This window comes from Bubalus kerabau, chromosome 13 (genome assembly GCF_029407905.1).
Source record: "Bubalus kerabau isolate K-KA32 ecotype Philippines breed swamp buffalo chromosome 13, PCC_UOA_SB_1v2, whole genome shotgun sequence".
NCBI lineage: Eukaryota > Metazoa > Chordata > Mammalia > Artiodactyla > Bovidae > Bubalus > Bubalus kerabau.
The window spans coordinates 63,776,075-63,791,682 of record NC_073636.1 but is presented as its reverse complement, the minus strand read 5'-3'; the positions used below and the strand labels follow the sequence as shown (position 1 = coordinate 63,791,682).

General features: G+C 49.2%; 1 protein-coding gene across 3 annotated transcripts in view; it reads right to left on the bottom strand.

Moving 5' to 3' along the window:
• Positions 1 to 511: 511 nt before the first annotated feature.
• The window catches only part of ZNF341 (zinc finger protein 341), a 40,436-nt gene continuing 25,339 nt past the window's right edge, over positions 512 to 15,608 (bottom strand). For all 3 annotated transcript variants that reach the window (XM_055544794.1, XM_055544797.1, XM_055544796.1), the window contains 6 exons: positions 11,719 to 11,927; positions 7,248 to 7,344; positions 5,544 to 5,676; positions 3,772 to 3,883; positions 3,464 to 3,534; positions 512 to 1,736 (listed from right to left, as the gene is read on the bottom strand). In XM_055544794.1, coding sequence (XP_055400769.1) covers positions 1,207 to 1,736; positions 3,464 to 3,534; positions 3,772 to 3,883; positions 5,544 to 5,676; positions 7,248 to 7,344; positions 11,719 to 11,927 — 1,152 coding nt within the window. In that variant the 3' untranslated portion in view covers positions 512 to 1,206. The remainder of the gene's footprint in view (positions 1,737 to 3,463; positions 3,535 to 3,771; positions 3,884 to 5,543; positions 5,677 to 7,247; positions 7,345 to 11,718; positions 11,928 to 15,608) is intronic.

Below are 15,608 nucleotides of genomic sequence, written 5' to 3'. Positions count from 1 at the left end.
TGCTGGACGCGAGGGTGAAAGTGAAGTCGCTCAGTCGTGTCTGACTCTTTGCGACCCCATGGAGCCCTACCAGGGTCCCTACCAGGCTCCTCTGTCCATGGGACTTTCCAGGCAATAGTTCTGGAGTGGATTGCCATTTCCTTCTCCAGGGGATCTTCCCGACCCAGGGATCGAACCCAGGTTTCCCGCAATGTAGACAGACGCTTTACTGTCTAAGCCACCAGGGAAGATGGTCCTCTGGCTCTGGTTAGAGTTTCTGATCGCAGAGGGTTTTAGGCTAAGACCCAGGATTCTGCATTTTCAAAAGTGAGTTATAAACCCCTTCCTCAGTGGGTTTCCATGGGTCATGATCTAAAATAACTGTTCTGGATGCATCAAACCTCTCTGTGGCTATTGGGGCAGGATAGTTGTGAGTGAGCAGCCAAGGGACCCCTCAGCACCTTCATGCTTTGGAGGGGGCGCTGCTGCCACCTAGGAGCTAAGAAAAAAACTGCCAAAGGTAGGGCCTGAGTCACTTTTGATAAAAAAAAAACATTTATTGAGCATTTGTTCAGTGCTGAGCACTATGCCAAATTCTTTGCACACTTCATCATACTGGATCCTGATGACAGCCCTGTGAGGTAGTACTGTCATAAGCCCCATTGTACAGACACGGAATGTGGGGCTCAGAGAGGGGAAGTGACTTACCCAAGGTCACACAGCAAGTAAGTGTCAGTGCTTGGATCTGAAGCCAGATCTGGCTGATAGCTCCACTCTAACCATGACACTCGAGTACCTCGTACATGTGTACATTACAGAGTCATCTGGGGATGCTGGGAGGAACTGCATGTGAAGAGGTTCACCAGATAAGGGCTCTAACCATCTCAGGCCTCAGCAGCTTAGTTTGAGGCTGCCCCTTGGCAGCCTAGAGGAAGGGTGGATGGGACGGCCCTGTCTTCCCTCTTAGGCAGCCCGACCACCAGCCTGGACCAGCCAGACCCTGGGCCACTCAGGCTCAGCTGCCTCGGATCCCAGAATGGTGCAGGGCTTCCCAGCAGGACAGGGGACACAGAGAGGCGGCCTTGGGCCAGGGTTTACAGATGATGTTCCAAAAGGATTTTGACCAATGGCTCACTTCCACTGGGAAGGCTCTCTGGTCTGCTCCCAGTGGCTCTGGACCTAAAGATGAGCATCAGGCAGGACGCAGGAGCAAACATCATGGGTCCATCACTCCGAGGCCTGGATGTAGACAGGCACAGCGAGCATGGCACATGAGCCCTCAGCTCCTGCCTGCAGCTCTGCCAGCGCCAGGTTGGAGCCCAGGCCCTCGGCATGCCCAGGCACTACCAGCTCAGGTTCGCCCCCCACCGTACCCCCCACTACGATAGACAGCACGGCATCTGGCTCTGAGAAGGGCGGCTTGCCTGGGGCGGCCTCGGGCATGGGCCCGGCCCCTGTGTCCTTCAGCTCCTCCAGCCCGAGCGGGTCAGGCAGGGGTGTCACCACCTTGTGCCCACCGCCGCTGCCGCTGCGGGGGGCTGCCCGCCTCCGGGGGGGCCGCCGGGCTTGCAGGTCCTTGTCCTTTTGGGGGCCGAGGCGGCAGCGGTGGTCCTTGAGGTATTTGTGGCGGGAAAAGCCCTTGGCGCAGCCAGCGCAGCGGAACTTGTAGTTGCCCGTGTGGGCACGCTGGTGCTCAGCGAGGTGGGCGCGGCGGCTGAAGGACTTACTGCACAGGGCGCACTTGTGGAGCTTCATGCCTGAGGAGAGAGGGGAAGGCCGTGAGAGGCGCCCAGACCCTTCACCCTACACGGCTGCCTCGGCACTTGGGAGTAAAACCCAGTTTCTCAGCTTGCCCTGTGAGCAGGGGTGTGACCTGGGCCCTGCTCCCACTAGTTGTAGCTCCCACCTTCCCCCAGCCACTTCTCCTGTGCTAGCCTCCTGCCTCTGAGCCTCTCCGTGTGCTCTTTCCCTCTGCCGGAACAGCAAGCTCAGCCCCCACACCGTGGCTGACTTTGCAAGGTCGCCATCATCTCTCCCCTCTCTGGCTGGCCTGCCTCACCCTGGCCCCCTCACACCACTCACTCCCCACAGGGCACCTAGAGAGGTCTTGGTAAAACTCCTCCATGACACTCCCCTGCTCCAGACCCTCCAGTGATTCCTCAAGTTTCCCACCGAGCTGCGTGTGGCTGACCAGCCCCTTCTCCTCTCAGCCCCTTCCGCTCCTCTCACTTGCTCTCTGAGCTCTAGGCCCCCTGCCCACCGTTCCTCATCTCAAACACTCCCCAGTCTCTTCCCTGCCTCAAGGCTTCACCCCTGCTGCTCCCTCACCCTGGAAGCCATTTCCTGGCTCTTTTCATCTCTCAGACTCAGCTTTTCTGTCACCTCCTCCGAGAAGTCCTCCGTGACACCCACTTCTTTTATTCTCTGCCCTCTCACTCTGCTTATTTCCATCTTTGAACTCAACATATTTTAGTGTAATATACTTATCTGTTTGCTGTTCATTTTTTATCTCTGCCACTAAATGCTAAGCTTCCCAGGAGAGTGGGGTGTGGCTCTGCCTGGCTCCCTCATGGCACCCCCAGTGCCTGACATGTGGTAGATTCTCAGCTATCATTCACTGGGTCAATCACCGGTGCCTCCATGTCCACTGTGAAGTCAACTCCATCCCACACACAGCTTGTGCCACGGCCCCCTCAGTTTCCCTGGAATGCCGGCTCAGAGAGGGGGCAGAAACTTGCCTGAGGTCACCCAGCAGGACAGTGGTAATGCCAAGAATCCAACCTAGCCTCTTTGTCTCTAAATCCTCAATCTACTCTCCCAGATTTCAAACTAGATCCTTTCTGGAAACCACTGGCTGTTCATCAGGGGTGACTTTACTACCCAGGGATTTCTTGGCTTGTCCCCTGGAGGCAGAAATGCTGCTAAACAATCTACAGTGCCCAGGGCAGATATCCATGACAAAGAATTATCCAAAATATCAATAGTGCTGACACTGAGAAACTGTGTTCCAGACCAAATGGTACATGGATGTGGGAAGCCAGCCAAGCTGCTCCAGGGAAGCAGCAATCTTATGGGGAGCTCCGTGGAGCCCCTTGGAAACTGAGGAGTGACGTGAAGACCCCTACTCCACATCCCAGCTGCCCTTCTCTGCTGAGGGGACCAAGGAACCCCTCTGGCCTTATCTTGGACCCACGGAGAATGTGATCTCCCTCCCACATGACCCCATCTCTATCACAGTGGGTGCTTCTCTGATACAGTCATCTCATGAGTCAGCTCCCTTCTCCACCTGGAGGCTGTGGCTGACTCACCTCTGTGCACCCTGAGGACCCAAACATAGGCGGGGCTCATGGGAGCAAGAGTCTGCTGGCTAGAAGGTGTCAGGCAGGGATACTAAGTCTCATGAGACGTGCCCGCTCTTTCCAGGGTCCTGCCCAGGGGGCTCGAGCTGAACCAGACTTTCCCAGCAGGTGCAGGAGCAACTTACCGGAGTGAGAGAGGATATGAGCCTTCAGCTTGTCTGGCCGATTGAACTCCTTACTGCAGCCCGTGTGTGTCCTAGAACCCAAAACACTGGTCAGGGGAGCGCGCTAAGCCCAGGACTCTCTTGTTGGCCACTCTGCTAGCCCTCATCTACCCTGGGGGCTGGGCAGGGAAGCAGGGCGGGAAGTGAGGCAGCCAGGCAGGACCCGGGACAGGACAAAAGGTGAGTGGGCCTTGCGCCCTCAGCCCCGGCCCCCTTCCACCCCACAGCTGGTAAACCTGCCCCTCCTACCCAGGGTCGTCTCTACTCACGAGAAGGGGCATTTGTATTTCTTGAATGGCTCATGGATCAACATGTGTCTCTTCAGTTTGTCCTTGCGGTTGAATGCAGACTCGCACACTGAGCATTTGTAGGGCTTCTCACCTGCAGGAGGAAACCCCGTTGGGGGGACCCAGGGTGCCCTGAGAGGGAGTCTGAATTTGGGGCACAGGGGTCCCCACCAGATGGCAGCAACTCCTTTAGAGAGGTGGCCTGGGGAAGACCTCTCTCTCCTTCCTCAGGACTTTGCTTTGCCAAGGAGACGAGGGGGCTGCTTCAGTTAGGAGGGGCAGGAAAGGCCTCTCCGATGAGGTAACACCTGAGGTGAGCCCTGAGGTGGTGAAGGAGTGAGCCTGGCAGACACTGGGAGTGAGTCCAGGCAGGAGGAGAGGCAGGGTGCGGGGTGTGTCTGAGGAACAAAGTGGAAGGAGCAGGGAAGGGAACATGAGGCAGAAGAGGAAGTCAAGGCAGCTAGGCCTGACAGGGAGGGCCTGAAAGCCAAGGTTTCTACTCTGAGCTGAATGAGAAGCCACAGCGGGGCCAAGCAGAGGAGGGCCAGGATCTGACTGCGGGAGGAGAGCAGACTGAGGGCGGTGTGGGCTCAGGCAGGAAGGAGGCTGGTACAAGAAATGGGAAGTGGCCAAGTACCGGTGATGCTGAGAAAGCAGAACCGGCAGCCCTTGCCAATGGACTGGCTGTGGGGCAGGAGAAGAAGTGAGTCAAGGATGAGCCTGAGGCACAGGTGACAAGGTGGACGGTCCTGACATTTACTGAAATGGGGTCCATACAGGAACAGAGAAAGTGAAAAATGAAAGTGAAAGTTGCTCAGTCATGTCCAACTCTTTGTGACCCCATGGACTTCTCCAGGCCAGAATACTGGAGTGGGGTAGCCTTTTCCCTTCTCCAGGGGATCTTCCCAACCCAGAGATAGAACCCAGGTCTCCTGCATTGCAGGCAGGTTCTTTACTAGCTGAGTCACAAGGGAAGCCTACAGGAGGGGACAATTACATCTTATCTGATTGAATCCTTACAACAAACCATAAGCTAAGTCCTTGATTAGAAAACTGAGGTTCATGGTGTACACTTAGTGTTTGGGGGAACTAAGATTCCATAGCTCAGCAGTATGGCCCGGAGCCCACTTGAGTCACCCCAAATCATCTGCTGCAGATTCCATGGGTGGGGCTGGTGGGGGTGGGGCATGGAGAGCAGCTCTCATCTGACAGGGGTCAGGGTTCACAACCTGCCCTTTGGAAAAGGACTATGATTGGGCTGTTTTATTTCCTGCCATTATTTCCTCTCTGTCCTCCTCTCTAAGATGAATAAGTACTTTTGAAAAATGCCAATCCAATGACTGAGGTAATTCTGATCATTACAATGGAACGGTCTGTAGTCATTAAAAAGGTTAAGGTGTGGGAAGGAATTCTGTATTGAGAACAGCGGGCCCAGTCTCAGGGGCTCAGAGTGGTCTCAAGGGGATAATTCCTAGAGGCAGAGCCAGGAGTCCCTCCACCAGCCTCCGTAGGCTCGTCTCTACTACAGTGTTGGTGGGAACCTCTTGTTCCCTTGAGATGGCAGATGGGTAGGGGGCCAGGAAGGAGATGGGGTGGGGGATGAAGAGAAGGAGGGGTTGGGCAGGAGGATGCTGAGGAAGCAGGCTGAAGGAGCTGGGAAGGAAGGCCAGAGGCGGATGGAAAGGGGAACTGAGAGGGCGTCTAGGGGAGGGTGTTGGGGATTAAGCAGAAGTTGCCAGGGGGCGGGTACCCACCTGAGTGGATGTGAGCATGCAGTTTGAGGTAGTGCTCCCGCCGGAAGAACTTCTTGCACACCTGGCACTTGAACCTGCCCCCGCTGCCGTGGGTGGGCAGATGACGCCGCAGGTACCGTTCACAAGGAAATACCTGGCAGGACAAAGGAGTCGGCGTCAGGTCTGACTCACATTATGAGCTCAAGGGGCCCCTCATTACCAGCTCTTATGGAAACACCATTCTTTCTGCCCACTAGGGGTCAAGGCTCACAGGGCACAGCTTAGTCATTAGAAGCTCATGGCTCCCACTACTCACCCATAAGACCAGTCAAGACAGGCTGGCTCAGCTTCTGCCCACGCTGTTGCTTCTACCCAGAGAGACTTTCTCTCTTAGCAGGACAAACTCCTACTCATCCTTTAAGACCCAACTCAGGTCACTGCTTCCGTGAAGCCCTCCGTGACTTCTCAATGCCACATATTCAATGCCTCCAAAGTCCACCCACACTTTTAAAGTTAGCATCTAACCTATTTGAATAACAGCCCTTTGCTCACACAAGATCTCCCAGAGGGCAGAGAGGAGCTCTCATTTCCCAGCACAGGGCCTGAGTTAAATGACTGACAAGCAGGGAAATGAATGAAGAAATGAACACGTAACTGAAGAAATAAATGGAAAGGTAATAAAAAGCCAGAAAACACGGAAGCCAAATTCTTCTTCCTCCCCAGGCATAGGAAGGGTACTCATTCATTTTTTCATTCATCTGATACAGATACGTGGTCAAGGACACAGACCTAACTACTTACTACTCCATTATCTCCTAGCTGGATGATCTTTCAGTGCCTTAGTTTCCCTGTCTGTAAAATAGTATGCCAGCCTCCTAGGGTTAAATGAGTCAGTTTCAGATAGAATGCTCAGAACCACATCTGGCACAGGGTTCTTGCTAATTCATGATACCTTTTATTTGGACCACAAATTCCAAATCCCCAAATTAGGCTGTAAAATTAGAAACATCTACAATGAGGCCGAAGTGAAACCAGGACTGTCTGTCCTGGGAAATCTGCCATGAAAGGTGGTAGGAAAATGAGAAGAACAAAGAAACCAGTTACACACACCAGGGGGTGCAATCAGCAAAATCCAGACTTCAGGCAACTCCACAGGACCAAAGGCCCAGCTTCTTCAACAAACACATTAAAAGAAAAAAAAAAGAGCACTGACAGGGGAATCTGTAGATTAATAGAATCAATCACAATATATGGACCTGATTCAAACAAACTTGACAAAAATTATGTTTTGGGGAAAAGTGAAAAATGGAATCCTGACTGGATTTTTGATGGGTGTGAAGGGCTTTAGTGAGAGATTCCAGATCTACTGTAAAAAAGGAACTGGTTAAAAAAAAAAAAGGAACTGGTAATAACCAGGATAATAAGATGTCAGGAAGTTGGAGGCTGCTGTTTGCATGCTGGGCCTGGGTCCAGGAGAGTCCTCACTCCACAGCCTGGCCGGCCCGCCTGGCCCCAGTAGCAACCCCCGGCCAGCCAGGGTGGGTGACCAACTGGCAAGACGGGCCAGGTAGAGCTCTCACTCCTCAAGAAGAAGTGCTGTCTGCAGAGACAACCCCAAGCTTGGCCTGCACGTGCTGAGGCAGGAGAGGAGGAGACAGTGGGGTCTTCGCTCCACCACCTCTTGCCCCCTACTTTCGTCTTGCCAGAAAGGGCAGGGATCCCCACCTTTTGGCAGTGCGGGCAGGGGAAGTTGTGAGTGGCGGTCTGCAGGTGATGGTCCAGTGCTTCAGGTGTGGAGTACTTGTTGACGCATTTGACACACCTAAATGGGGAGGAGCAGAGAGGTGAGAGAGCTTGCACGGGGCTGGAGGTAACCAGCCACACCCCTCCTCCACCATCACTGGTTAACATACCCGCAAAACAGCAGTTTCAGGCCACAAGCCACACTAGAGAAAAGACCCCACTGTCTTCCCACCACGAAAACATTGGCCAGCAAATGGGCCCATTTACAGTGCAGTACCAATGAGCAAAGCTAGAGGCAGGTGGGCAATTCACGCTAAAAACGGAACTGTGGGCTCTGCCATCTGTACACCAGGGCCATGGTGGGAAACCCACAGGCAGGCCGCACCTGTGGTGGGCCCAGGGGACTCCCCCTCGGGCCACAGCCTGAAAACCACAAGCTAAATGCCTGCAGATGGCAAGAAAGAAGGAGGGGGTGGGGTGGGAGCCGTGCTACTAGGAGGGCAGAGACTTTGTGAGCTGGTGGGAGAAAGATGGGAATGGCTCAGGCTCTGGTGGCAGGAGGCACAGGTTTGCAGGGGAGGCAGTTTCGCAAGACCATTAAAATGAAAGCTCCCTGCCAGAAATGCCACCCTAATTAAGTCATGCAAGGTAACACGCCCAGCAATAGGGCAAACCCATGTCATGTGTCTCCTGATACAATGTGCTGAGAAAGACACAACGTCGCTTCGTGATGCTCCTGCTAAAAGTGTCGATCCTGGACCAACCCTGAGGTCAAATCAGACAAATCCAAACTGAGCACATTCTACAAAATACCTGGCTTCTACTCTCTCAAAATACTAAGGTCATAAAGACAAAGACAGAAAGACTGTTTCAGCAAAAAGGGGACTGAAGAGACAAGGACAACCGAATGCAACGTGTGATCCTGGACTGGACCCTGGGACCAGAAAAATGTTTTTTCTTCATCTACAAAAGATGCTATTGGAACCATTGGAAATTTCTGCATAAGGTCTATACATGCGATAATAGAATTGTATTGATTTAACTTCCTGATTTTGATAACTACACTACGCTTTTATGGAAGAGGTTATCCTTGTTTTTAGAAAATACACATGAAAGAGAAAAGGTAAGGAGCATGGTGTCAGCAAATTATTCTCAAAAAGCTCAGAAAGTGATACAGCCAGTGTGGTTAGTATTATAATATCTGGGAAATGTGGGTGAAGGATATGTATGGGAATTCTTTGTACTAGTCATATAACTTTTTTAGAAGTCTGAGATTATGTCAAAGTAAGGTTTTTTTTTTAATATTATTTATTTGGCCGCAATAGGTCTTAGTCGCAGCATGCGGGATCTCTAGTCATGGCATATAGGATCTAGTTTCCTGACCAAGGATTGGAGCCCTTGCATTGGGAGCTTGGACTTTGAGCCACCAGGGAAGTCCCTCAAAGTAAGTTTAAAAGAAACACTTCTTGAAAGCGATTGCCTGTGGGATGTGGAAGTAGGTCAGGATGGAGAGGGAATTCCTTTTCATTCTATGCACTTCGGTAGTTTTAAAATACTGCATTGTATGCACATAAATTTATTTTTTCAGGTAGTAATTAATCTTTTGTAAACCCTTCTTTGATCTCTGACCTGCAAAATTACTTCTAGGGACTTATTTACAAATGAGCAAAGACACAGGTCCAAAGTTGTTCCCTGTAATGTTGTTTATAATAACGACAAACTAGAAATAACCCAATTAACCTGTAGTACGGGACATGTTAAATAAATTACAGCCTATCCACGTATAATGGAATGCTAACGTCTCCTCTCTGAGCCTCAATGTCCTCATCTTTGCAATGGGGAGAATACCACAGCTATGGGCTGAACTAGGTTCCTCCAAAATCCATATGGTGAAGCCCTGATCCCCAATGTAATGGTATTTGCAGATGGAGCCTCTGGGAGGTGCTTAGGTCAAGGTGAGATCATGAGAGTGGGAGCCTCCAGATGAGATTAGTGCCCTTATAAGAAAAGAGCAGGGACTTCCTTGGTGGTCCAGTGGTTAAGAATCTGCCTTCCAACACGGGGAATGTGGGTTCAATCCCTGGTCAGGGAACTAAGACCCCACATGCTGAGGGGCAACTAAGCCCATGCCCTGCAACTACTGAGCCCCCGTGCTCTGGAGCCCGCATGCCGCAACTAGAGAGAGGCCCACACCACTGCTAGAGAGAGGCCCACACCACTGCTAGAGAGAGGCCTACATGGCACCATGAAGAACCCTCGAGCTGCAACAAAAGATTCTGATGCCACAACTAGGACCCAATGCAGCTAAAGAAGGAAAGAAAGAAAACAAAAGACCAGAGAGAAAGGGCACCCTCTCTCTCTCATGTGTCTATAATATTCTGTTATAGCCACCTGAACTGACTGATGCCACCTACCTCCCAGGAAGGCAGGGCTCAATGTCGCTAAGTCAGGTCGAGCCACCTTGCAGGTACTCACTTCTTTTTACTTGGCATCTCACTCCAGAGAGCCACACAGCTACAGGGACTCCTAGAAATTCCACAGATTGGAAGGGCAAAAGCAAATGCTCTCTACAAATGGGAATTACGCATCGTTATCCAGAAATCACCCCTTAGCTGGTCAGAGTTCACCTGGCTTTCCTGCCCCTGGGGCCCCATTTCTCAATCTCCCCCAGGGTCAGATGCCCTCTACCCCATTTCTTGAGCCCAGTTCCCCTGCCAGCTTCTCAAAGCTCCTGTGGTTTCTACAAGATCCTCAGGCCCTGGCCCCCACTTTCTCTCTCAGGCCCCATCTAAACATCTCCTCCTACTTCCATTCTATAGAACAGTTATTCTAAACCACTTGCTATTTTATTTCCCATCTTTACAGTTGCAAACTCCTACTCATCCTTCAAAACCCAGTTCAGATATCATTGCTCCTGGGATACTGTCCCTTGCCCTACTTCTCACCGTGGGTATATATATCTATGACAGCATTTTATCACAGCATATAGTAAGAATATATACACTCCTGTCTCCCTAAGCAGTCCATGCATTCTAGACTCAAAGTCTGTATTTACTTATTTCTGAACCCCAGAAGCCTCACCCAAGAGCTAGAGGTGGGCCAGGGTTGGGGTGGGGGGCATGCATTAACAGAGGTCATCAGCCAACTCCCTGCAGATACAAGTCTGAACAGAGAAGCAAAACCATTCTAACATGAAAATATTCACTAATGAACTGGAAGTCCCTGGACAAAAACTCCTATTTTTTTTTTCCCCACTAATACCTATCCCCATGTGCTAGATTTTGTGAGGCAGCTGCTCCCAAATGACATAAGGCTAATGCACAGCAAAATGAATGGAGAGCAACAGTGAGGGGTTCCTCCAAGTCATGGAAGTGATGCTGGACAATACCATCAGCAAATGGGATTCTGGAGGAGGAGCCAGAAAGCTCTTGAGGAAGGGAAACTCTACAAGGATGAACACAGGCTCAGTAGCTCCAACGAGAATGACAAGGACAATTACATGATCAATGGATCCAAAGAGAATGATAGGAAGTTCTAAGGACTAAAAGCATATGGCAAAACGGAGGGAGCCCTTCATCATTTCTGCTAAAGGGACCTTCTTTATGACTGAAATAGAAGACTACAGCCATGTAAAGGGTTGTCAGAAAAATTACCCCCAATAAAATACACATTTAATTCATTCCTTGTCCCATTCTAAGAATCAGCATATAGCTCCAACTTTAACCTAAATTTTATAATTATAAAACATACCAATCTTATTTTTATGATTTTTGCTTTCAAATACACACTTGTGCATTTTTTCATTTAAGAATCGATGTAGCATTTCCCTGACGGTCTTGTGGTTAAGAATCCATCTGCCAATGAATGCAGGGACTCAGGTTCAATTCTTGGTCCAGGGAGATCCCACATGCCGTGGGACAACTAAGCTCATGAACCACGACTATTGAAGCACGCACCCCAGAGCCCATGCTCTGCAACAAGAAAAACCACAATGAGAAGCTTGAACACCGCAACTAGAGAGTAGCCCCCGTTTGCCACAACTAGAGAAAGCCTGTGCTCAGCAACCAAGACCAGGTGCAGCCAAAAAAAAAAATCAGTGTACTGTTCTACATGTAATCTAAATTGTGTAGATTATCAGACAAAATACTATTTTCATAATATTTTACTTTAGGGAAAAACAAATCTTTTTTCCACTATGAACAAGGAAAAATTGGCTTCCCTTTTTTAAGATTTTTTTTTTTTTAGGTTGCATGTCTGCCAAGTTGAAGAATGATACAAGGAGGGCCCACCTTTTCTCCCCCCTCAGTGCCAAGGCACAGAACCCACTCCCCCAGGCTGGGCCCTGAAGCCTCAGATTCCCCTTTGAGATGTCCCACTGGACCTGAGCAGTTGGAACCACCAAGGGAATGGACCCCTGGGCTTCCTGCAGGGAGAGGGAAGGGGGATCACATACTTGTAGACGGCGCTGTCCTTCTTGGGGCTGTTCTGTGACAGTAGGCTGTGTGAATACTGATGCACGCCCAGGTCGTACAGCGAGGGGAAGTCCTTGCCACAGAGGTGGCAGCGGTAGCTCAGCTCCTCCTGGTGGCTCTTGATGTGCTCCAGGAACGTGTCCAGCTTCGGGAAGGTCTGCGCACAGCTCTTGACCACACATTTGTACACCTTGGGGGAAGAGGCAGGGCAGGTGAGGGCAGGCTGGAGAGCCGCCTCCACTGTGGTCCCCTGCCCTGCGGTATCCACCTCCAACACTGCTCATAGAAGACTCAACTGCTGTTCCCCTGCTCCCCTGCTGCGGGAGCCCTGGATTTATTATTATTTTTTCTTCATTCATTTATTTTTAATTGAAGGATAATTACAATATTGTGTTGGCTTCTGTCATACATATTTTTTTTTAATTTAGTTATTGTTTAACTGGAGCATAATTGCTACAGTGTTGTGTTCATTTCTGCTGTACAACAATGTGAATCGGCTATACGTATGTCAACCACAAATTGGCACTTGCCACGGGCACTTGCCATCTACTTCTATAAGGATTAAATCATGTGCTGCTACAGCTGACCCACCCCCTGAAAGGAGTTCCGGGTGGAAAGCAGAAATGAGGCACTCTATGCTCGAGGAAAAACTAGTAGGACAGTCTTCAGGTATTTTTAGGAGCTGATTTTATGAGCCTAATTCTTGTATCTCCCTATATCTAGAAAAGCACTAAAATCCTTCATGGTGATGACTGTTCCTCATGACTAGCAAAAGCTTCACAAGCCTAGCAGAAACCTTCTGGGAAAAAATATGTGCTTGACTGCATGTACTCTCTCTTCACCAAAATCTCATCTATACTGACCTTTCCCTCCCTGCCTCTTTGGAGCAGTTTCTCCAAGCTATGTGAGGTGCTGCCTCCTGGACTGCCCTCGTTTTGCCCCTAATAAAACTTCACTCTCAAATTGTACATTTCTTTTTAAGTCATCATGTATATAACCATGTGTTCCCTCCCTCTTAAGCCTCCCTCCCACCCCACCCCCATACCCCTAAGTCATCACAGAGCACCGAGCTGAGCTCCCTGTGCTTCCCACTAGCTGTCTATTTCACACACGGCAGCGTATACATGTCAGTGCTACCCTCTCGATTTGTCCTACCCTTCTCTTCCCCTGCTGTGTCTACAAGCCCGTTCTCTACGTTTGCGTCTATATTCTGCCCTGCAAATAAGTTCATCTGCACCATTTTTCTAGATTCCAAGAAACACAAATTAAAACCACAATGAAGTACCACTTCACACTGGTCAGAATGGCTATCATCAAAAAAATATACAAACAATAAATTCTGGAAAAGGTGTGGAGAAAAGGGAACCCTCTTGTACTGTATGTACTGGGTATATTTAAGAAAAATTATCCAAAACTTGGAATGATAACATCTTGAAAAGATGTGAAAAGATGGCATCCCATCCTTTCAATGTTATGCGAGAATGGCGGCTCTCCAACTCGAGCCTGCATCACAGTAGCAGACTGGCCACTTCCAGGGAATCTGACGCAGCAGGTCTGGGTGGCCTGAACATGTGCATTCCTGCCAAGCACCCAGGTGACACTGAAGCTACTGGGCTGGGGGCCTCACTTTGAGAAGTGCTGTCTGGCAAGCAGTTAGGTGAAGACAGTTAAGCTGCTAAGGGTCACCTCACTCTCTGGGTGATGTCACTTGTTTTGACTGTTTGTTACTGATCAGAACCTAGACTCTCTAAAGTTAAATGTTAACTTGAAAACTGATCCAATGTAAATTATTTTTGTCATGTAGAAAAGATAACTCCAGAGGGTTTTTTTTTTAAACTCCAGAGGTTTTATTGCCCTGAAGGACATAAACCAGATTTGTATCTAACTTAGTAATTTATTTCAGGATTCCTTTTTTTTACTGACACAGTTACACAGAGATATAGGTATTAGTGTTCTGCACCATCTTTTGACCGGCTTTGTCATTTTTCCAGTTCCCCCATTAATGAATTAAGCAAAATTCTGATTCAAGTTCACTAAGTTATTTGTATGAAAGATATGCTTTTAACATTTTAAAAGGTATACATTAATAAGTAGTACACACTCCTCATGGGGCTTCCCAGGTGGTACTAGTGGTAAAGAACCCGTCTGCCAAAGCAGGAGATGTAAGAGATGCGGGTTTGATCCCTGGGTTGGGAGATCCCCTTGGAGGAGGGCATTGCAACCCACTCCAATATTCTTGCCTGGTGAATCCCATGGACAGGGAGCCTGGCAGGCTACAGTCCACAGGGTCGCAAAGAGTTGGACATGACTGAGGTGACTTAGCACACATGCACGCACACACTCTTCCTCATAGGGTTGTGAAACAGTCACAGTTGCATGACACACTCAGGGCTGCCTATACAATTCCAACCCTTCTTCCTAACAAAGCAGGAAGAAGGCTTCTTCTTCCTAACAAAGTGAACTCTGATTTGCTCAGAGTGGCAAGATGCCCAGCTGATCCCCTGGCTCCCTTACATCAAGCGTCAGTCGTGTGACCATTTCTTGCCAATGGTATGTAGGCAGTAATCTTTGGGGAGGGCATCACTCCCTGGACACAAAGGCAAAAGCTTCCTAGGAGAAGTTCCCTCTGTTCTTTGCATTTATCCTAACTGGAATACAGATGTGATGACTGAAGGTGTGACAGCCATTCTGCAACCTTGAGGATGAAAGCCACATGCTAAAGACAGCAGAGCAGAAAGCCAGGAGAATCCTACTAGATAAGCCCAATACTACCTACTTATGGACCTCTTATGATGTGAGAGAGAAAAGAAATCCTAACCAGTAAGCCAGTTATCTATTATTTGCAGCCTAACAGTGCATTTCTAAATGATAGAGCAGGTGCATGGGCTCTGACCAATGAGAGGGCTACAGAAGGCTTCTGGCTAAGGTTTCCTTGCTCCTAAAGAAGATACAGAAGATATTATTAATATAACCCCTTTATGCTCATGGATAATACTGTGTCTGGTCTTCTGCCTAGAAAAAGTGACCACCATCACAGGACCACAGGTGAACCACCAGCAGAGGACAGGGCCATGCCCGTGGAGACAAGAGTTAGAAAGACATAGGGCCCTTGATGCGAAGCTGAGTCAACTGACTGTCTCAGGCCTGAGTTGCCCTATCTTGGGTTTTCTTATTATGTGAGATAACAAACTTCCTAATTGTTTAAGCAAGTTTGAGTAAAAGTTTTTGGTGATTTTTCCCCCCAAGGATAGTCTAACTTAACTCCATCAATCTCTCTGCTAAGAATCTATAATAAGGAAAAAGTCAGAGATGTGGACAAAGATTTGATTACAACAATATTCATCATGGTTTTGTTTATAATAGCAAAACTCAGGAAATAACCTAAATGTCCAATAATAGGGGATTTAAAGAATCCAGCCATTGGGACTTCTCTGGTGGTTCAGTGATGGGACTCCATGCTTCCACTGCAAGGGGCACGAGTTTGATCCCTGGTCAGAGAGCTAACAACACACAAGCCATGTGGCATAGTCAAAAAAAAGAAGGAAGGAAAGGAAATCTACAAAACGTACTGCGTTGAGTGCTGGATTCCTGGGAGGACATATTGTAAGCTGGTTATGACAAGGGGTTTGGAGTCAAACGAACTGGCTTTGAATCCTGCCTCAGTTACTTACTGGCAGTGTGACTCTGGATGGATCACTCATCTCTCTCAGCCTCAGTTTCTTCATCTGGATACACTGAAAATGCCTATCTCTAAGGTTTCTATGAGAAGTAAGTAAAGTACTGAATGTAAGGAACCTTAGTAGGGTTGTTACTCAGTCCTAAGTTGCATCTGACTCTCCACCCCATACAGTGGGTTGCCATTTTCCTTTTC